This window comes from Lipophrys pholis (genome assembly GCF_963383615.2).
Source record: "Lipophrys pholis genome assembly, chromosome: 19".
In the NCBI taxonomy this organism is placed as follows: domain Eukaryota; kingdom Metazoa; phylum Chordata; class Actinopteri; order Blenniiformes; family Blenniidae; genus Lipophrys; species Lipophrys pholis.
The window spans coordinates 541,773-563,180 of record NC_137647.1 but is presented as its reverse complement, the minus strand read 5'-3'; the positions used below and the strand labels follow the sequence as shown (position 1 = coordinate 563,180).

General features: G+C 45.3%; 3 protein-coding genes across 4 annotated transcripts; 2 read left to right on the top strand and 1 right to left on the bottom strand.

The window, feature by feature from the left end:
* Positions 1 to 715: 715 nt before the first annotated feature.
* alg1 (ALG1 chitobiosyldiphosphodolichol beta-mannosyltransferase) lies at positions 716 to 7,786 on the top strand. Its single transcript, XM_080487414.1, has 13 exons — positions 716 to 1,046; positions 2,004 to 2,081; positions 2,574 to 2,677; positions 2,764 to 2,912; positions 2,989 to 3,078; positions 3,160 to 3,273; positions 3,422 to 3,543; positions 3,639 to 3,677; positions 3,747 to 3,806; positions 3,888 to 3,998; positions 5,564 to 5,678; positions 5,779 to 5,854; positions 6,600 to 7,786. The coding sequence occupies exons 1-13, from the start codon at positions 740 to 742 to the stop codon at positions 6,732 to 6,734; spliced, it is 1,500 nt and encodes a 499-aa protein (XP_080343540.1). The 5' UTR covers positions 716 to 739; the 3' UTR covers positions 6,735 to 7,786.
* On the bottom strand, positions 6,108 to 11,592 carry eef2kmt (eukaryotic elongation factor 2 lysine methyltransferase). Of its 2 annotated transcripts, XR_013936296.1 has the most exons (9): positions 11,411 to 11,537; positions 10,395 to 10,457; positions 9,748 to 9,828; positions 9,564 to 9,665; positions 9,072 to 9,205; positions 8,766 to 9,010; positions 8,108 to 8,251; positions 7,839 to 8,031; positions 6,509 to 6,724 (listed from the first exon to the last, which is right to left on the bottom strand). XR_013936296.1 is itself a non-coding variant. In XM_080487424.1 (8 exons), exons 1-8 carry the CDS (start codon positions 11,495 to 11,497, stop codon positions 7,892 to 7,894), a joined length of 996 nt encoding a protein of 331 aa, XP_080343550.1. In that variant the 5' UTR covers positions 11,498 to 11,592; the 3' UTR covers positions 6,108 to 7,891. The 2 variants fall into 2 exon arrangements, 1 of the variants encoding a protein (XP_080343550.1); XM_080487424.1 differs by having other exon boundaries at positions 6,108 to 8,031; positions 11,411 to 11,592.
* A 1,150-nt stretch (positions 11,593 to 12,742) lies between these two features.
* On the top strand, positions 12,743 to 21,254 carry pigq (phosphatidylinositol glycan anchor biosynthesis, class Q). The gene is made up of 14 exons (XM_080487412.1): positions 12,743 to 12,809; positions 13,950 to 14,122; positions 14,231 to 14,417; positions 14,710 to 14,933; positions 15,053 to 15,249; positions 15,658 to 15,789; positions 15,912 to 16,032; positions 16,119 to 16,245; positions 16,826 to 16,979; positions 17,338 to 17,449; positions 17,970 to 18,050; positions 18,217 to 18,331; positions 18,719 to 18,780; positions 20,300 to 21,254. Exons 2-14 carry the CDS (start codon positions 13,970 to 13,972, stop codon positions 20,450 to 20,452), a joined length of 1,818 nt encoding a protein of 605 aa, XP_080343538.1. The 5' UTR covers positions 12,743 to 12,809; positions 13,950 to 13,969; the 3' UTR covers positions 20,453 to 21,254.
* Positions 21,255 to 21,408: the final 154 nt, after the last annotated feature.

Below are 21,408 nucleotides of genomic sequence, written 5' to 3'. Positions count from 1 at the left end.
CTATTGTTTCACTTTTTATTTTGTTCAGAATTGTTTTATTGTTTCTTTGATTTCATAAACTAAATATTTCATGTATTTTGAAAATATTCCACATATGGAAAAATCTTTCTTTTAAAAAGTAATAATAAAAGAGCGATGTCTACGAAGCCCTTAAGGGACATGTTAGAGAAGAAAGAAAATATGTCGGACAAAAACTAAAAATATATTTTTTTCCACGACAGATCTCTTTAGGGCTCCATTTCATTTTTTTATTTTTATATATTATTTATATATTATTTAAGATTATCAATCTCATGAATCTTCCCCAGGTTGCTGTAAACAAACCGGAATTACCACAAGGCTAATCTTTTTACATTGCCCCACACATAAAACCATACAGTGTTACATAGAAGTCTTTATTTTATTATTCTTTAATTATGTTCTTATTATCTTTTTCAATTTGGCGCTGCAGTAATGATGGAACACACACATAACTACAGACACACACACACACACACACACACACACACACACACACACACACACACACACACACACACATACATAGTAACACACACATGGCTACAGACAAATTCCACAGACATGTCTGTCTGTGGAATTTGTCTGTTGAATCACATGTTTATGTGACGCTGTTTACAGTTTTCCGAGCTGCCCTTGAACGCCTCAGATGCCGCGGTCCTTTAAATGTGTGGCCCCGCCCCCTGCCTGTGAGACGCGTCATCACAAAGCTCTAACAAACATGGCGACGTGCTGCTGGAGCTTCCTGCAGCTGCTGCTGCTGGCCGGGCTGTTAGCGGGCTCAGCGGCGCTGTTCGCGGCTCGGGACGCCCCGGGCCGCTTCCTCCCGGTTCCGGCGCTGGTGGGGACGGCGCTGGCCGGGCTGCTGACGCTGCTGTGCGGCTGGAGGCTGCGGCGGAGGGACGGCGGGACCGAGCGGCGGGTGTGCGTGCTCGTGCTCGGGGACGTCGGACGCAGCCCTCGGATGCAGTATCACGCGCTTTCCCTGAGCAGACACCTGTACCACGTGACTGTGGTGGGCTTCCTCGGTAACGTTCAGTCATTAAATTCCCCCTGAGATCGTTTGATATTAACTTTATTAACGATTCTTCCTCATTACAGGAAACAATCTGAGTTTACAGGTGATCAAAAAATCCAAAACACATTTTTGATCGTTTATTTTCAATATATAATAAAAGCGCTCTATATCGTTGTTATTATTATAATTAATTTGCACCGGCTCAAACTAAGATTTTTCACATTGTGTGTAAAATACACATTTTTAATTTAGATGATGAAACATTGATTTATTTTCTCACTTTAGAGGCTTTTTATTATTATGAATGAAGCTGAATATCACTCATTCATTTTGAATTGTCATAGTTTGTTCTTAATGTCACATCGGACTGTTCTAATAAACAGTTTCTATTATTGGGTCATCTGATCTATAAATAATTGCTCATTAATGTTTGAATTTCCTCACCTGCTATCTTGTTCATGATTACTTTTAAATTATATAATGTTTTCAATTCTCTACCTTTTATGATTTTTATGTATATATTTATTTTATGTGTACAATTTGTCTACTTTGATGCTCAAAGGGAGCAGCACCTGGAATTTAATTACACGAGACGTATATTGACAATAAATCTATTCTGTTGTGGATAATACAAGATTTTTTCCAATATATTCTGGAAAAATTTATTCTTCTATTTTGTCTTTAATGATTAATTTGCATTATTATGTTTATTGCTTGGTAAAATATTCCTCTGTATATAAGTGTGTATTTTATGTAAGAGTGACATCCTAAAATTAAGAAAGATAAAATCACAGAATGTTGGACATCAGATAGTTGACCGCCGTCTTCCCACAGCGACGTCACGCAGATCAATGCAGCCGCGTGATATTTCTTCCACTGTTCACCAGGAAGTAGAACAACAAAGTGTGCAGCGATGTTCAGGTCATCAACATATAGAAATACTACTTTGACCTTATTTTGCTTTCAGACTCTAAACCTCATGAAGACGTCTTGAACCAGCAGAGAATCAGAATCCTTCCCATCACTGAAGTGAGAGGCGTTCAAGGTAGCTGGGACATTCCAACACTTTGACTTTAAGTAGGACCGGGCAGTATAAACAATATACAGTATGAACGATATGAATATGTGGCCCATGGTAGACATTTTTAACATATCGGCTTAAAGTGATAACACATGTTGATGATGTCATCAAACAGTGCCTGTTTTGGTCAAACGCATGGCAGTGGCTGAAAGCCTTGACAGCCCTGCGTGATGCATTCAGGTGCAAAAGAAATGTTCTTAAAATGACATTCTATACTTCTATAAGTTTGTTTATTCAGTTGAAATGTATTTATGGTCAAAAACTGTTTTTTTATGTAAATATATATTTATATATGTACACACACACACAAAAGAAAAGGATATATTGCATCATATATTGTTACTGCACATGCTTCAGTTATACTGCAGTCCAGATTTTAGGCCCTACTACTCGGGACGTGTCATGGTGAACCTGGACGGGGGTGGGGCAGTGGTGATAAGCGCTGTGTTTTCCCAGCCGGCCCTGAACTGCTCCGCTATGTGACAAAGGCGACGGCCCAGACGCTGCAGCTGCTGCAGGTTCTGCTCAGCATGGAGCTGCAGGCATTCATCCTCATGCAGGTCCGCCCACACGGCTGCAGAAACACCGTTCACACGTTGTTTTCACGTCTGTGACGTTTGGCTGGAACGTTCCTCCTCCCTCCCAGAATCCTCCGGGGTTGCCGGGTATCGCCGTGGCGTGGGCGGTGTGCGTCCTGCGCGGCAGCAGATTGGTCATCGACTGGCACAACTACGGCTACACCATCATGGCTCTGAGCCGCGGGCCGGCTCACCCGGCGGTCCGCCTGGCCAAGTGGTGAGTCCCGCTGCGGTGTGAAGCTCCGCCTCCCGCTCCCTCTGCTCCTGACGGTGGCGCCATTCTCGCCCTGCAGGTACGAACACTTCTTCGGTCCTCTGGCCTCCGACAACCTGTGTGTGACCGACGCCATGAGGGACGACCTGCAGCAGAACTGGAACATCCGGTATGGGTTCATGGGCGTGGCCAATCAGCGGGGGGCGGGGCTTGTAGGCTTCCATGGTAACGGTGTGACTGGCGTCCGCAGGGCAACAACTCTGTACGACCGGCCGACGGCCATCTTCAGAGAGACGCCGCTGCGTCTGCAGCACCATCTGTTCAGGAGGCTCGGCCACGCCCACCCAGAGTTCTGCTGCACCAGGTGGGGGGACCAGGACTAACAGGACCAGGACTAACGGAACCGAGTCCCCAGTGTTTTCCACAGAAGCGCAAATGTTTCCACACTATCTTGTACGTCATGAACCAGAACCAGAACATTGAATCTGTTTCCTTCTCTGACCCGTTTCCAGGTCCGAAGGTTCCGATCTGGATCTAGAGCGGACCGCCTTCTCCGTTCGGGACCCGGCCAACGACTCGGTGATGCGGAGACCCGAGAGACCGGCTCTGCTGCTAAGCAGCACCAGCTGGACAGGTCAGAACCAGGAGCTGGAACAGAACCACTTCAGAATCGTCTGAATCCTGGTCCAGAACCCAGTCTAAAGAGTCTCTCTCTCTCTCCCTCTCCAGAGGACGAAGACTTCTCCATCCTGCTGGAAGCTCTGGAAGGTCTGAGTGGTTCCTCTGAACCTCTGTTGTAGTTCCTCAGTTTGTCCACATGGTGTCTCTTCCTCTCAGGTTATGATGGTCTGGTGAGAGGAGGTGCGTCGCTGCCCCCGCTGGTCTGTGTGATCACAGGTAAACCTGCTCAGCTCAGCGGCAGGAAGCTCCTCAGACTCGCCTTCACAGCAGGAAGAGTAAAATAACGGGTGTTTGCAGGAAAAGGTCCTCAGAAGGAGCAGTACAGGAGGATCATCGACTCCCTGCATTTGGAGCATGTGCAGATCTGCACTCCCTGGCTGGAGGCTGAGGATTATCCTCTGTTACTGGGTAAACGCATCTATTCCATCTTCACGGTCGCCCCCTTGTGGCTGAATGCTGAACTTACTTGACTGAAGATATTTAATGAAAAAAGCTTTAAAGGAGACATATCATGCTTTTAAATCCTTCCTTTTTACATATAAATCATACAGTTGTGGTCTATATAAAGCGGAACTGCAATGCTCGGGTCTGAATTCCTCATTATTAGAGCTCCACAGGCCCCTTTTCTACCCCTTTTCTGATGTGCTTCTGAGAGCAACTCGTTTTGGGGCGGTCTCTTCATACCCCTCCTCCTCTCCAGGTTGCAGAGGTGACACTCGGTTCAACGTCACCCTGTTCGGCCATCTTTGTAGTTTGATAGAACAGATACAATTATCTAGCGGCGCAGAAACTTTATATTCACACATTATTTACAAAATGTCAACAAGGGAAGATTTGTCCATCCAGCCATACATGTTGGAGCCAGAGTCGGACCCGGCGGAGCCAGATGAAAATGACCATGATGCACCTGAAGAACAACGTCTTCATATGGATGTAACGCAATGGTGTGTTACTAGATTTACACTAACTTCTCCATCCATGCCCACTACTACAATACTGCCTGTATTACAACGACTATTTAACACAGAAGTTACATTCTAATCTAAAACGAGCACACAGCGCTAACATATGAAGACAACTGCTAATGCTAACAAAACAATGACAGGGACGTCTTATCATCACACTTTTTAGCGTTATATACAGCTTACCGAAGTGCTCTGTTCGTCGTCTCCATAGATAGAAGGAACTGACCGCTCAATCAGACCAAGTCTTTCGGCAAATCCTTCTTTGTACTGGCGGAGGTTGCTGAAGCAGTCGTCCTTAAAGTGATTCGCGCACACAAAAATGACCTTACCCACAGATGTGGGTACATTTCTGTGAAAAATAAAACTCAACCAGGCACTTGGAAAAGGTTCTGATGCTGGGAGACGGTGTAACGAAGCTTGTGGGTTACTACATCCAACAACCGAACATTTCCACTTATCCTCTCGTAACTTCGGTTGGACTACAAAATCGCAGCGAGAAACAAAAATGGCGGATTGCTCGAAGTGTCAATGTCCTAATTTGGCAGTTCCGCTGAGAATACTGTGACGTCATTGTTCAAAAAACGTAATAGAGAATAGAAAAATCGAAACCGATCGCAAAATATGACCAAAACAGAATATAAAGATATCAACAGAGCACCTGAAGAGACTACTTTGAACTTTTCTGTACTTCTAAACACTCTAAATATACAACAACATGCATTTAAGGGCTAAAAAAGTGGATTTAGCATGATATGTCCCCTTTAATCTACAAAGGAATTCTTAATGTTTAATCTCGTCTCTACTTCCTGTTATCAGACTTTCTTTAGACATTTGGTTGTTTTTTTAATGTTTCAGGAAAGTTTGCAGGAAATAAACTCGAACTCGACTAAATTCAAAAACCATCAGAAATTTCAACTGCAGAATAATATTCAGAGCAAACTAATGGATTTGAAGGTATTGATATTCTATATTGATGTGACGGTGACTATGAGAGTTTTGGTCCTGCAGGCTCAGCAGATCTGGGAGTTTGTCTCCACAAGTCGTCCAGCGGTCTGGATCTGCCCATGAAGGTGGTTGACATGTTCGGCTGTTGCCTCCCCGTCTGCGCCGTCCGATTCCACTGGTGAGATGTGGATCTTACTGAACCGTGGAGTCAGACTCTGGTCTCTGGTCTCTGGTCTCTGGTCTCTGGTCTCGGTGTAATAAAAAGGTTTTGTCTGCAGTTTACCGGAGCTGGTGAAGCACGAGGAGAACGGGCTGATCTTCACCGACTCTGCGGAGCTCACTGAGCAGCTGAAGGTCAGTCCAACACATCCATGGTGTTTTTCTGCTTTAATCTCAAAAGTGTTTTTATCACAGAGCATATCGTCATCGCAGTACTCCACCTGATATAATCCATCCTAAATACACAGTGAATGCTGACTGACTGACTGACTCAGCTCTTTTGTGATCTGTACTTCTCATACGGCTCATTTTATCACCATAAAATCCAAAATATGTTCCCTTCACAGGAACATCTGTACGTACATTTCTTTGTTCCTTTCTCTGGTCACACATGAGCTACTCTGCTCCACACTGCCCCCACAGGTCATCGGGGGCATTACTCTGCTCCACACTGCCCCCACAGGTCATCGGGGGCATTACTCTGCTCCACACTGCCCCCACAGGTCATCGGGGGCATTACTCTGCTCCACACTGCCCCCACAGGTCATCTGGGGCATTACTCTGCTCCACACTGCCCCCACAGGTCATCAGGGGTATTGCTCTGCTCCACACTGCCCCCACAGGTCATCAGGGGTATTGCTCTGCTCCACACTGCCCCCACAGGTCATCAGAGGTTTTACTCTGCTCCACACTGCCCCCACAGGTCATCAGGGGTATTACTGTTTGATAAATGTCAGCATTCATCCTGAAATGAACTGAATGTTACACAGTAATGAAGACAGAAGTTCTGTCGTTGTTAAATAATTTATTTATCAGCAGATTTTAAAGAGTAGAAAGATCAGATCCAGACTGCAGAGTTGATTTTTCTCTCCGTTTCCAGTCTCTCCTGTCGGACTTCCCCGACTCGGACGGCCAGCTGGCTGCTTTCAGGAGGAACCTCCGCTCCAGCAGGGGGCAGCACTGGGACGACAACTGGGACCAGAACGTCCTGCCGATGATCTCGGTCTACAGGTGACCGAAAACGAGGACGAGCAGTGAGTTTTGTGAAATGACCCGACACTCTGACAAACCTGAAGACTATGAAGAGACGCCGGGAACGTCTAATATCAGAACGTCTTCTGATGGCGTTTCTCGTGTCTCAGCGTCTCCGTCAGAAACAAACTCACTCAGGAACCCTGAGAGAAGAAGTTTGGATTGACTGTGTTGAACATTATCATGACAGTCCGTTTTTCTGCTCATGGGAAAAGTTGTCATGAAGAAGGGAACTGAGAGGAAACGATTTGCTTTAGAGCCTCATGGAGAACGAAGCTGGAATAAAGTGGGACGTTTAGAAAAATCCTCTCCACAGGTTTTCATAGAGGAAGAAGACGGAAACACGGAGAAGTCTGGACGTGGGGAACTCAGCTGGAATTTCCTCTAATAAACCTGGAGAGTGGAGAATTAAAGTCACAGCGACAGAAAAAAAACATTTGGAATGAAGTTTGTCATAATTCTAAAATGTTGACGTCATGGAATTAACTGACTCTGTAGCGCCCCCTAGTGGTGAGTAGATAAATGATAATCAGCAGACTGACGTTTCAGGTACGTTTGTTTCATTGTTTATTCGTGTGAGTCCTTCCAGTGTAAAATATCCAAGTGCAAACCTGTTGCCTAGCAACCAAATCGCTTCAGTAAAAAACTTTCCTCTGTAACAAACCGTTGAATGTTTTTATTTCCTGATGAGAAGTGAAGTTTTCTAGGTGGCGCTGTGGCGCCCGCAATGCTGGTGGAGTTAGTTTGTTTTTATTCCCAGTTTAAGTTTTACAGTTTAGAGTTCCAGAGAAATCTGGAAACATAACGGCTCCCAAGGTGCAACTTTTCCAAAACGGTCCGACTCCCATCAAACAACTTTTCTGCATTGCTGCCACGGCACATTACAAAACACACAGCGCCCTCTGGTGGCCTGATATAGAAACTACATCGTTTTCAATATGTTGGAAACGTGATTGTTAGGATTTGCTCTTGGATTCAGTTCCACTATAATCTCTTATAATCTGTTATTTCTTTATAAAGGAAAACGTCGCCCACAGAAATATTTTCATGAATTTTGTTGTTTTTCTTAAAAAAAGAATCTGCTCACAAACGTCCGGGACCGTTGGTTGAAATCTGTCGAGGTGAAAATTGGCTAAAAGTCTAAATAGTTTCCGTTGCGTCTGACGGCTGGAGCTCGTCTGCCGCCGTCAGTCTGATCAGCTCCATGTTGGCCGTCCTGTCGTAGGGAAACACGCGGCTCACGGCTCCATCCAGGACCTCCGGTTTGATTCCGCAGCTTTCTGACGGAGACAGACGAACAGACGGTGAGTGGGCTGCAGTCTCCCGTCGGTTCCTCCGGTTCCCCCGGTTCCTCACCGAGCTGCCGCCTCAAGCCGTCGTACGTCTGTGGGTTCCTGACGGCGCAGCAGAGCAGGACGTCGGGCCGCGGCGCCGAACCCGTCAGGACGACGCGCAGCAGCTTCACCAGGCCCCGCATCACGGCCGGGTCGTACACCACGTCTGCTCGGGAACACAGGGAACGTTTCACCGCCCGGACAAAAACATCCTGGAGGAGCCGCCGGGACGGCGAGAGGAAACCGAGTCCTGAAGAAAGTCTGAGTGAGGAAGTTAAAGGAATGTCGTAAACAAGGACGACGGTAAAGCTGGAATGTCAAGAACAAAGTGGGAATGTCAAGAAAGATCTAATGTAACTCGGAACGTTGAGAAATGAGACGAGCTGGAAAGTTTAGAACAAAATGAGGTAAAGAAGATAAAAGTGGGAATGTTGAGAAAATCAGGAAGTTGGGAATAAAAGTCGTAATCTTGAGGAAAATATTGGAACGTCGGAAACAAATGGCAGCAAAGCTGGAATGTAAAGAACAAATGTCAGAAACAGTCGATGTTCAACAAACTGGGAATGTTGAGACTAAAGAGGGAATTTTATGAACTGGGAATACTGAATCAGAAGGAGGTGGATCAGGCGGGAATGTTTAGGATCAAGTGGCTGACTGGAGCCGGCTCCGGAGCGTCTGACCTGCGGCGATGACCACGTCGGCTCCGATCTCCCTCAGCTCCTCCCCCGTGGCCGTGGTCCAGTCCAGCTCCCGCACGCTGGTGGCGGGTGACGCCCCCTCGCCGAGGCCGTTCAGCCGGACGTTGTCTCGGAGCGCCTGGAGAACGGCGGGATGACAGTCGCTGAACACGAACTTCTTCGGGCTGCAGGACCGACAGACGGCCACGCCGGTTAATCCCACACCGCTGCCCAGCTCCAGCACCGTCCTGCAGGGGGCAGCACAGCGTTAACTTCCTGAAGGAGAAGCGGAGGTTGGGCAGTTTGTACCTGTCGGTGAAGAATTCCCGGTGATCCAGAGCCCATTCAGCCAGGAACAGCCCCGCCTCCCAGGTCACCAGCCCCGTCGTGCCCCCCGAGATCAACGCCACCTTCTCCAGGAGGCTGATGGCGCCGCCGCAGGGCTGAGCGCCACGGGAAGATCACAGGACAGAGTCCACCACGGAATCCAAATTAAATCGTGTAATCTACGTCATCACTAAAAATCATAGGAAATAAGTTCACAGTACAAGTACTCAAATACTTTAACTGGTGTTATTGTATACTTGTAGTTTTAAGTACTCTTTCCATGTGTATATCAAATACAATCACACCATGTGATCTATTGTTTAAGTAACTAGAGTACATCCACAGTGTGAAGGAATGTTTTGATCTGCATGTTTTTAGTTCATTATTCGAACGGAGAAAACTTTTGTCTAAATTCCACGGTGAGTGTATTATATATATATATATATTATTATGGAGTATTTAATCCACATTTACCAGGAAGTAGGTCTTGTAGCACTCGCTGCCCTCGGCGGCTCCGACCACCTCGGCCAGAGCGTCGTACAGCTCGTCCAGAGGGTCGCAGCCGGCGGCCTCCTGCTGTTGGGACACGGAACTGCAGCTTGAACCTCGTAAGTCCGAACCAATCAGACGTGAGAAATGAGAGTCGTAAAGAACAAACCAGCCTGATGAGCTCCGAGAGAAACGACTTCCTGTAGCGGAACGACGGCGGGACGGCGCGGCACAGAGGGTGGAGGCACGTCTGAAAACACACACACACAAAAGATAGATACACAACGCACACGCAAAAACAAACACAAAAACACACACATACAAATACACACATCCAAAAACATACACAGAGACAAAAAACAGACACGCATACACAAATACATACAAAATGCATATACCCACGAATACAAACACGCACAAAAACAGACATGTACACACACACACAACACAGAGACACAAAATACACACACGAAAACGCTTATACACAGAAATACACACTTTCCTGGTAACTGATTCACACCAATATTCTTTTCTGACGAGTTAATTTTAGTTCCACCTTCTTGACCTTTAACCTCCTGATCTGCGTCGGCCAACATGTAAAGAATAAATTTATTTCCCACATTAAACTTTATTTTTCCTCTAAACTTCATCATGTGACACTAAAACATCTGAACATCAGTTCATTTCAGAAAGAACGACTCTATGAAGAAAATCTCTGTTTCATTCCAGAGCGTCCCTTTCAAACTGCTCCGATTGTTCAGGAAACTTCCTGTTGGGCTCAAAGTGCCGCTCAGGTCAGAGTTCAGGGCTTCTCACCTGCTTCAGGATCTCAGAGATGAATTCTGATGATTTGCTGCTCTGAAGCTGCTTTTCTACAAACTGACAGCAGAAACAAAAGCAAATATTGAGTCGAATTTAACTTCAGTTTTATTGAATCAAAGTGATAAAAACACAAAGCGGCTGATTTTATCCACAAAGTTTTATATGAAACAAATTCTGAAAATAGTATTTAACTCTATAAATTACAAAACATATATATCTTCAGTTGATCCAATTCAGTCTCGTTCTCTGGAGTCACATCAGCTAGAGGAGGAAGATGCTCTATAATCTGATGCTAGAGGAGGAAGATGCTCTGTAATCTGGATGTTAGAGGGGGAAGATGCTCTATAATCTGGATGTTAGGGGAGGTAGGTGCTCTATAATCTGGATGTTGGGGGAGGGGTGCTCTATAATCTGGATGTTAGAGGAGGAAGATGCTCTGTAATCTGATGCTAGAGGAGGAAGATGCTCTATAATCTGATGCTAGGGGAGGAAGATGCTCTATAATCTGGATGTTGGAGGAGGGGTGCTCTATAATCTGGATGTTAGAGGAGGAAGATGCTCTATAATCTGATGCTAGAGAAGGAAGATGCTCTATAATCTGATGCTAGAGGAGGAAGATGCTCTATACTCTGGACGTTAGAAGAGGAGGATGCTCTATGATCTGATGTTAGAGGAGGAAGATGCTCTATGATCTGATGTTAGAGGAGGAAGATGCGCTATAATCTGATGTTAGAGGAGGAAGATGCTCTATAATCTGATGTTAAAGGAGGAAGATGCTCTATACTCTGGACGTTAGAAGAGGAAGATGCTCTATAATCTGATGTTGGTGATGGTCTGGATTAATGAGGCTGCTTCTCCAGTAAATCGGAGGTAGTTTACCCAACAGCTCATCTCCACTGAAGGAAAATGCCTCGTACTAATTGTAATGCTAATGCTAATGCTAACGGTGTTCTGTTGGTGCAGATTCATCCGCTCGTTGATTCAAACTGCAGATGTGAGAATAAACTCACCGCCCAGTTAAACGACTTGAGGCGGCTCATCGTGAAGAACCACCGCTGGAAGTCCGTCAGCACATCTGTCGACTCGTCCGGCGCCATCGCGGCTCAGTCGTCACGTGGGTTTGTTTACATCCGCATTACCCACAACGCAACGCGAAGGTATCTCGCTACGGCTTCTGGGTAATGGAGTTTACCTTATCCAAAAATACAACCGACCGCGAAATGTTAAAAAAAAACATATTTTTTTAATTTGTGAAGTGAAAACATATGAAATACTGTCATTACATTAATAAACACTAAATTTGGTGAAACTGAGAATAAAAACTGGTAAAAATGATTAAAGTCGATATTTAATGTACATAAATGTCATGAAACAGACATACAAATTCCAATATAACATTGCCATTATAATAATTATCATAAAAAATATATGAAAATAGGTCACAAACATAGACATGATCTATAAATAACTAACATGCAAAAAAGAGGCAATCATAAATAGTTCAACTGAAAACGACCCCAAAGTTCTTTACTGTGGTTTGTAAATTTAGTTGTTTGTGTTTGTTGTTGTCGTGTGGAGGATTGAAGTCTCCCGCTCTTTTCTTGCTGCGTCACCGCAGGAAAAGATAAATCTCTATTCAGTTGGGCCAACACCTCATTCACAGCGGCACACACACATACACTGAACATTCACTGGTGAGTAACACATCATTGTTATTATTGTAATAAGTAATAATATGTTGGAACAGTGCACATGTTGATGCCTAGTCTATAAATAATATATCTTGTATGTTCAAACATAATATGATTATCAAGAGTATCAAGAGATAATGTTTCCATACGTCATCCTCTCACTGTGTTCTGGGATGGAATGCAGCTCCTGCAGGTCAGAGACATGCAGAATTAGATTTTTGGTTTTTCTGAAGAAAAAAACCCAGCGTGATTATAACTGTAATGTATTTCAATAGGAAAGTCCGTTGATATTACCATTCATTACCACTTGGGAAAGTCCCATTTCCCAGTTCTGAGCATTCATGTCACAACAAGAAAAAGTTAATAATATTGTTATTGTTGTTTGTCCATACAAACGAACACTTTTTCAACATATAAACATACAAACCAACAAATTATTAATGTAATTTAACACTTTTGTTCATTAAAACCAACACACTATCGATATACAACCTTTTTCAAAATTTTAATGACCAAATGAATCCGATCGAGATTCTCCGATTGTTCAATGATGCGTAACACAAAGATTCTTCCGGGTAAAAGTTTGCCCTCGTGAGAAACAGAACTGAATAGTGACGCGTGTTTCCGGTCGGACCGTTTTAGCGGCCGGACTATAAACAATATGAAGCGCTCGGTGTCACTGATGGACTCTAAAAGCTTAAATTCTTTTTAAATTCAGGTAATTTGGTGTGTTTTTATGGCTATATTGTGTTTGCAGGATGACGATGAAACATATTTAACGTTGTCTTTGTCAAAAAAAAATGTTTTTATTCAGTTTGATTTTAAACACGAGTTTGACTAATCGATTGAATAATTCAGGATTTTACTGACATCTCGTTAAAATGTTTATTCAGCTTTTGTCCACATTATGTTGCCCTATTTCCTGTGCTGCCTGTGAAATCGATGTCCTTGTTGCCTCTGGCTCTGTTGCCACAACAACCCGCCCGGCACTCGATATTTGAAGGGCAAAAAGAGGCCGGCCGTCGGTCGTCCGGCTGCTCCAGACTCCGTCCGAAAACACGCAAATTTAATGTTTTGTCCGCCGCTGCGCTGATCTGCAAACATCTTCTCTGTGTTTTTATCGCGTTTAATTCACAACCAGGAGCTTCTCTTTAATCCGGCAGGTAGGAATGTCTTTATTGTGACTTGATTAGATCTATTTAACTGTCAGGAGGACAAATTCAACACGTCGTGAAGGAAAAGCTGTGATTTAAACTGCCTTCTTAAATGTATCGTTTAAAGCTTAAAACTTCCACCCATCAAGTAACTATTAAGTGTGAAAACCTTTCTCTCTCCTTTTGTACATGATTGTGGACTGTTGGTATCAATACATCGAGACATTTTAGAATGATTTGAGGTTTGAAATTCATGTAATCGAGATGCTTCTGCTGCTGATGGAGTCAGAAGCTTCATGTAGGTTTGTTGTACTCTGGGTCTCAAGATCACATTCTCAAGGTCTTGGTCTTAACTCAGTCTTGGCCGCATGAAGTTTTGGTCTTATTCTTGACTCAGTTTTAGGATAGGTGCGCCTGACTGCAGTTTAGTCTATTTCAAAGAGTTTCAAGGCAGTTTTTAAAAAAGGGTATATATTCAGGTTTAGCTGGAAGAATGTGTGTCAGAGTCCAGCTCTGACTGAAGGATCAGTTTTCCACCAATGATGTTATATGGTTTCATGATTTCATCTTGCTGCTCTTTCTAAAGGCCACTAAAGCTGCAACTTCTCTGATTCAAGCTACTCTCTCTTCCGGCGGCCCATGTGGCTCCCCAGGTGGGCCGCATGTTTGACCCTCCTGTTCTCACCTGTCCTGTTGATCCTCAGAGCTGCAGGAGGCCGCCGTCATGGTGCTGAAGATCTTCTTCCCGCAGTGCTGTAACCGGGCCGACAGCGGGCTGCTGGTGGGCCGCTGGATCTCCGGACACGACTCGGCTGTGGTGCTGGCGGTGATCCACTACCCCTTCATCCCCGGGCAGGTCAAACACTACCTGCAGCAGGTAGGTGCAGCGCCACCATCAGTTTGTCCACCAGGGGTCACCATCGAGCTGTGGAGCTGTTTAGGGCATAGGGTTATTTTATTCCCCTCCTTCTTTCTGTGCTCTCAGATGCAGAGTCAGAGCAGGGTGGAGCTGTCGGTGCTCGGCTCCTGGAGTTTACCTGCAGAGGGTCAGGAGGGCATGGAGAGCTTCCTCAGGGACCTCAGCACCATCTTCCCCCAGCGGCCCTGGCTCCAGATCAGACGGGAGCTGGGCAAGACTGGCTTCACCTGCGAGGTCCTGCACCAGGATCAGAGTGAGACACACACACACACACACACACACACACACACACACACACACACACACACACACACACACGCGCGCGCACAAAATATCCACTCTGAAGAGTTCCTTCATAGCCTTTGATTTAATTCAATTTAACTGTATTTATAAAAAAAGGACAGTCATTTCTAGGAGCTTTTAATAGAGAGAAACCAACAGACCCACATGAGCCTCATCAGAGACGGTGGAAAGGAAAAACTAACGACAGGAAGACCCTGCAGAACCAGACTTCTGCTTTGATTAACAAACGGATTTCTCTCCAGACGGGAGGCTGGCTCAACAGGAAGCTACCAAGAGGAAGAAAAAGGAAGAAGAGGGGGATGGTGATGATGGTGGCAATAAAGAGGACGAGGAGGAGGAGGATGATGATGAAGAAAAGGTGACCTTCGTCCACTACGAGCAGAGGAAGGTGATGCTGTCACAGCTTCATCCCGTCCAGATCCAAGAGCCCGACATGAAAACTGATCCTCCGTCTGAACTCAGACAGGTAGAAACACACTCTGCATCCTTCCACAAACTTCCTGTCCTCAACTTCTCATGTTGAAATATGTTGACCTGACATTGGAAACCTTCCTCCTTCCTCCTCCTCCTCTTCCTCCCCCTCAGATGTTCCAGACGGTGGCCCTCAGCCAACCCCTCTTCTTCCTTGACCGGTACGATGAAGGTCCCCTGAGGTCCACTCACTGGCAGTCTGAAGGCCGAGAGGCCAGCATCATCGTGGAGCTGCTCAAGCAGGCCTCGGTGCCGCTCTGCCTGCTGCTCCGCTGTCTGCTCGCGGTGTGGACGAGCGTCTGCAGCGCCCGGTACGACCACAGGGGGCGCACACACCACTCTGAAGAAACCCAGCAAGATCCTTTATCCAGGGAACAAATCATTTTCAGTACTTCCTGGTAGTGCTGGACGGGGATCATGTGTTCATGTCAATACAATAATCTGACAATCTGATCCCTCAATCGGAGAGTTTAATCTGATTGCCTGCTCAGGATTATTGTGGGTTCAATCTTCTCCCACACATTTTCACAAACTCACCCTCATGCTGTCGTTTTGAGGCTAATGCTAATCTGCTCTCAGTGAAGCGGCTGAGGTTCTGTCCCTCAGCATTACTGCTCTGGTCTTTATGTCAGATCAGGAACAGAAGAAATCTGTGTTGGTTCTTGGTTCTGCAGAGCAGCTGGAAGCCTCTGACCTTTCTGTCTCATGTTCCTCTGTAGGATCTTCAGTCTGCCCCCGCTGAGATTCCTGTCCAGTAAACTGTCCACCTGCGTCCAGCTGAGCTACAGAACCGACCACCTGAGGGCGCTGTGCTCGGCCAAAGCGGTCACGGACCACCCGCAGTTTATGAGGTACGGACCGGTTTGATTGGGAAATTTGATGCTCATCAAAAGAAATGTGAGTTTTTTGAGGTTTTGATTGTTGGAGCATCAGAACGACGGAGGACTGAGATGTTCTCTCTGCTGTTGCTCAGGAAAGCCAACATCCTGGTGTCCTTCCTGCTGGACATGTCTCTGGGCGTGCTGCTCATGTGGTGGCTCTACAGAGACGACCACATCGCCTGGCTCTCCAGCGCTCTGGTGCCGGCAGCTGACGTGAGTCACAGCGACGGGAACCGGCTCAGATCTACTCGGCTCATTTATACCCTCCTCCTCTTCATCCTCCTCCTCCTCTTCCTCAGCATGTGGCCAAAGAGCTGGAGGAGCTGCTGCAGTGGCTGATGGGAGCGCCAGCAGGTCTGAAGATGAACCGGGCTCTGGACCAGGTTCTGGGTCGGTTCTTTCTTTACCACATTCATCTGTGGATCAGTGAGTTTTTTCTTTTTTCCATTTGAGAGAGAGAGAGAGAGAGAGAGAGAGAGAGAGAGAGAGAGAGAGAGAGAGAGGATAACTGTGAACATTTATAATAAATTTGTAATTTATTTAAAAAAATTAAAATCAGGACAGAATAGAAAAGAACAGTTGCATATAGTCACGTGACATATTCACCTAAAGCCAGAATAAATATATAAATAAAAATAATATACATGAAAATACAGTTCCTAAATATTTACACATGACATATATGATACATATATATACTGCAAATGAAGTGGCTGAGTTGAGGTAATTGATGGATATATGGCCTGTAGGGAGGAGGAGGCAGCATTTCATATTTAAATGTCTCCTTTCACATTATAAGACTCTTAATGATGTTTTCTTTTATCTTCATGTTTCTGAAATGATGCGAATGTCGATTAAACTACACAACTAGAAACAAAGTTATATGTAACATCTGATCTGATGGGAATACTGTGATTTCACTGTGATGGTATTTTCTGAATGAGCCCTGATGCTGCGCGGCGATGTTGTGATGTGGCGTCAGGAAGGTGCGTGCTCTCTGCTGCAGGTTACGTCCACCTCATGGCTCCCTTCATCGGGGGCGTCCTGTGGTACGGCGGGCTGTCGGCCTGCCTCGGCCTCACCTTCGCCCTCTCGCTGCTCTCCGACATGGTGGCTCTCTTCACCTTCCACATCTACTGCTTCTACGTGTACGGCGCCAGGTAATTCCCACGCTGGGCCGGGTCTTTGAACTGCACACGGCAGCATCCTGGACCAACGTCACCAGGACACGTTCCTCTGAGCTGCTCTCTGAGTCAAACATTCCAGTTGTTCAGGGTGATTCTGGCAGGTTTCCAGAATGTCTTTACGATGTGGTTTTCTGAATTCAAACAGCTCGACCATGAAGGAAGAGAAAGAATCAACTGAATAATGCATTCAGCTCTAAGAATAGTTTCCATTAGTCTGGGTGATAAAAGATTATCATCTTGGTTAGAAAGTGTGTGTGTGTGTGTGTGTGTGTGGGGGGGGTAGGGTAGGGTAGGAGGTAGGAGGTGGTGACATGCTCTCTGTCTCCTCCAGGCTTTACTGCCTGAAGATCTACGGCCTCTCGTCTCTCTGGAGACTCTTCAGAGGAAAGAAGTGGAACGTTCTGAGGCAGCGAGTCGACTCCTGCTCCTACGACCTGGACCAGGTAGGAGCCATCAGACCACCACGGACCACCACAGACCACCTCAGACCACCACAGACCAACACGGACCACCTCAGACCACCACGGACCACCACGGACCACCTCAGACCAACACGGACCACCTCAGACCACCACGGACCACCATGGACCACCTCAGACCACCACAGACCACCTCAGACCACCTCGGACCACCACAGACCAACACGGACCACCTCAGACCACCACAGACCAACCACGGACCACCACAGACCAACACGGACCACCTCAGACCACCTCAGACCACCACAGACCAACACGGACCACCTCAGACCACCTCGGCACAAAAAACCTTAAATCCTGTGAACAAAGAAAGTTTCTCTTTACAAAAATACAATGTCTCTTTCTGTGTGTGTGTGTGTGTGTGTGTGTGTGTGTGTGTGTGTGTGTGTGTGTGTGTGTGTGTGTGTGTGTGTGTGTGTGTGTGTGTGTGTGTGTGTGTGTGTGTGTGTGTGTGTGTGTGTGTGTGTGTGTGTGTGTGTGTCAGCTGTTCATCGGGACGCTGCTGTTCACCGTGCTGCTCTTCCTGCTGCCCACCACAGCGCTCTACTACCTGGTCTTCACTCTGGTACGACGCTCTGCTTCCTTCTTCCACAAAGGGTTAAATCGTCTGCCTCTAGGGGGCAGCAGTGGCCCCAGACAGCTTCCCTGTGGATCACCTGGACTCACAGACGAGGTTTAGAGGGACACTTCTTAGAAATGCAGTGTTTTTACAGTGTGTGTGTGTTTTCCAGGTGAGGCTGGTGGTGGTCTTCCTCCAGGGCCTCCTCCACCTCACTGTCCACCTCCTCAACTCCTTCCCGCTGTTCGCCATCGGCCTCCGCGTCTGTCGCCCCTACAGACTGGCAGGTACGTCCCGCCAGCGCCCCCTAGAGGCGTCTCTGCTCCTGTCACACTGAGACCTTACAAATATGTGCCACGCTAACACCTTAGCATTTATTAGCAAACATGCTAAGTGACTGAACACTCTAGGAATACTACCATCCAGTACCAGGTCGTATAGTAACCCAGCAGACCTCCGCGACCCCCCAGGCTCCTGATTAGCTTGCTAACAAGATGCTAAACGGTGGTCTGAAAGCTAACAGGCTAACTAGCACTCAGTGGCAGTTATGCTAACTAGCGACCATGTTTGTTAAAATCACTGACTTTGATGTGTTTGTGTAGATATTTAACGTTTATGTACTCTTAATGTGTATATATATATATATATATATTTATTTTTTAATGTGTGTACAGAGGGAGTGAAGTTCAGGGTTCTGTGTGATGAACCGGGCGTGGCCCTTCACCTGCTGATGGAGGTACGACTTCTGTGTGTGTGTGTGTGTGTGTGTGTGCGTGCGTGCGTGCGTGCGTGCGTGTGTCGTTAAAACGATGCTCCAACATTTCACCATGGCAGTAGTCACTAGTTCTTCTGCACATGCTCAGTAGAGCCAATCAGAACAGTTTCTTCATGACTCCCAGTCCAGATTCTCCTGAGGCCCGTACTACAAACCTGATCAACATACCCAGGTTCTGTTTCCTGTTCCTGCTTGGTAGGAACGGTGATCAGGATCAGTCAATCAGGGATCCTGGATTTGTTGATCAGGTTCCTGGTTGACTGATCCTGATCACCGTTCCTACCAAGCAGGTTCTCAACTCTCTGGTTCTACCCAGACCAGGTGTGAGCGTTCACGTGAAAGGGGCGGAGCTTGCAGCCTCTGACCAATCACACACAGAGAAACCCTCCAGAGCAGTTTCCAGATTACTGAAGGAGCAGTTAATCTCTGAGATTATGAAGAATTCCAACCCATCCAGCAGCTCAAAGCAACACTGCTGCTGCAGCCAGAACCAGAACCTTCCTGACTTGGTGAGATTAGAGCAGATTAATTGATCAGTGATATAAAGGAACAGCACTGTGATCACTCAGTTCCACTTTATTCCAGCAGAACGGTTCCAGGCAGAACTTCCTCACTGCTCTTCTTTTACTTTAGGTTCTCCATCACTGGTTCTGAGGCGGAGGTTCTCTTGTGTTTCCTGTTGGAATATTTATTCATCACCATGACGACAGGAGGAGTTCTGCTTCCATAAATTCATGGTTCTGCAGTTCTGTCTGGTGTGATCATGAACCTCATAAAGACAAACAAATGTGGAACAAGTCAAGAACCAGAACCTCCTTCAGAGCCTCAGAGACCAGGATTTATTCTATCATGTCTAAAAGATTGTTTTAATTAAGATTAAGATTAATTTCTCCTCTCCTCTCTGCTGCAGCTCAGAGCTGAACCTGCCCACCAATCACCATCATTTAAGAATGGGCGGGGCATTTTCCAAGAGATCTGATTGGTCAGGAGGCGGAGCTCTGACCTCTAATCCAGAACATAACCTGCTCCGGAGCAGGTTAGACTTTCAGCGTCAGTTACCATGGTGATTTATCCTGGTGAGGAGTGAGTGAAAGTCGTAGTACAGAAAACCTGAGTTAATCCTGAAGTTACCTGGATAAGAGAAAACCAGAGTTAATCCTGAAGTTACCTGGATAAGAGAAAACCAGAGTTAATCCTGAAGTTACCTGGATAAGAGAAAACCAGAGTTAATCCTGAAGTTACCTGGATAAGAGAAAACTAGAGTTAATCCTGAAGTTACCTGGATAAGAGAAAACTAGAGTTAATCCTGAAGTTACCTGGATAAGAGAAAACCAGAGTTAATCCTGAAGTTATCTGGATAAGAGAAAATCCAGCTTCGTAGTACAGGCCACTGGACTTGGTCTTTTTATTTTGACAGTCACCGTAATAACAATCCAACTTGGTACTTTTATTTTGACAGTGTGTTTTTCTGGTGTTTCAGATCAACCCCCTGAAGTTCAGCTCAGTGCTGCAGACGTACCGAACCCCCACCTACAGCTGCTACCCCCAAGACTCGTGGGCCGCCCTGGTCAAGAAACTGTTTGTGGGGGAGCTGGTTTACCCCTGGAGGCACAAGACCACCAAGACAGAGTGAGAGGAGGAGGAGGAGGAGGAGGAGGAGGAGGAGGAGGGTCTGAGACAGGCTCCACCGTCTGCTGCTTCCTGCAGGTTTCCTCTTCACGCCTCACAAACTCACTTCTTCTTCACAATTGATCTGAAGTGTGCACCTTCGCTGTGGGAATGGAGCCGTGTCAGCAAGTCTTGTGCATTTGTGGGATCAGCAAGTCTGAGTGGAAAAATAATCACCGTAACTTCGAAAAACAAAATTCTAATTCCACAGAAAAAAACCTGATTTAAATTCTTTTCAATGAATAATATTACAAAATCACGATAGTTTCTTTTAATTCAAATGGAAGAAAGTAAAAACTAAATGTGAATATTAAACTTAAACATGAAAATATTTCACAATGAATACTTAATTAAATCAGTTTTTTTTAACTTCCTGATTAATGATATTTATAAAAATCCTGAATTTGATAAAAATAAAAGAGAAATTATGTTAAAAAATTAGAAAAGATTCTGAGAACAAATATACTAATTTCAGTTAAAGTAATCTTTAATCCTAATTGTAAACTAAGTATCAGAGAAAATATTCAATTCTGGAGGAGTTTATAATAATAAGAATAAATGTTCAGATTTAAGGGGCGAAATTATAATCTTTATAAGTTGTGCTTATAAACTGTGAAACATCTTTGATTTTTTTTCAAAAGTTTTGAAACTTTAAACATTAGATTAACAAATAAACTAAGGAATAAAACTTTTTGAAATTTAATTAAAAAAAAAACATGAGAATAGTTTAGAAATAAATTTGATTCTTTTTGATAAAAAAAAAAAAACTAGATTTAGAAGAAACGTTGTGTTTGAAACAGCCACGTCGGATTTATTACCAATAAACACATTTCATTACTTTATGTCACATTTTCATCATTTCCAGATCAATCTCTTCTTTTTTAAGTGAATAAAACGTGAAATCTCTTCAAAAACACACAA

Excerpts from the sequence above, each read along its gene's own strand:
- eef2kmt (XM_080487424.1), bottom strand. The coding sequence starts at position 11,497 with ATGGCGCCGGACGAGTCGACAGATGTGCTGACGGACTTCCAGCGGTGG. Across the intron at positions 8,252-8,765 it reads CGACGTGGTCATCGCCGCAG|ACGTGGTGTACGACCCGGCC; the intron begins GTCAGACGCTCC and ends GTTCCCGAGCAG. Across the intron at positions 8,032-8,107 it reads CGGCTTGAGGCGGCAGCTCG|AAAGCTGCGGAATCAAACCG; the intron begins GTGAGGAACCGG and ends TGTCTCCGTCAG.
- alg1 (XM_080487414.1), top strand. The coding sequence starts at position 740 with ATGGCGACGTGCTGCTGGAGCTTCCTGCAGCTGCTGCTGCTGGCCGGG. Across the intron at positions 2,678-2,763 it reads AGGCATTCATCCTCATGCAG|AATCCTCCGGGGTTGCCGGG; the intron begins GTCCGCCCACAC and ends CCTCCCTCCCAG. Across the intron at positions 3,079-3,159 it reads CAGCAGAACTGGAACATCCG|GGCAACAACTCTGTACGACC; the intron begins GTATGGGTTCAT and ends TGGCGTCCGCAG.
- pigq (XM_080487412.1), top strand. The coding sequence starts at position 13,970 with ATGGTGCTGAAGATCTTCTTCCCGCAGTGCTGTAACCGGGCCGACAGC. Across the intron at positions 14,418-14,709 it reads GGTCCTGCACCAGGATCAGA|ACGGGAGGCTGGCTCAACAG; the intron begins GTGAGACACACA and ends ATTTCTCTCCAG. Across the intron at positions 16,980-17,337 it reads TTCTACGTGTACGGCGCCAG|GCTTTACTGCCTGAAGATCT; the intron begins GTAATTCCCACG and ends TGTCTCCTCCAG.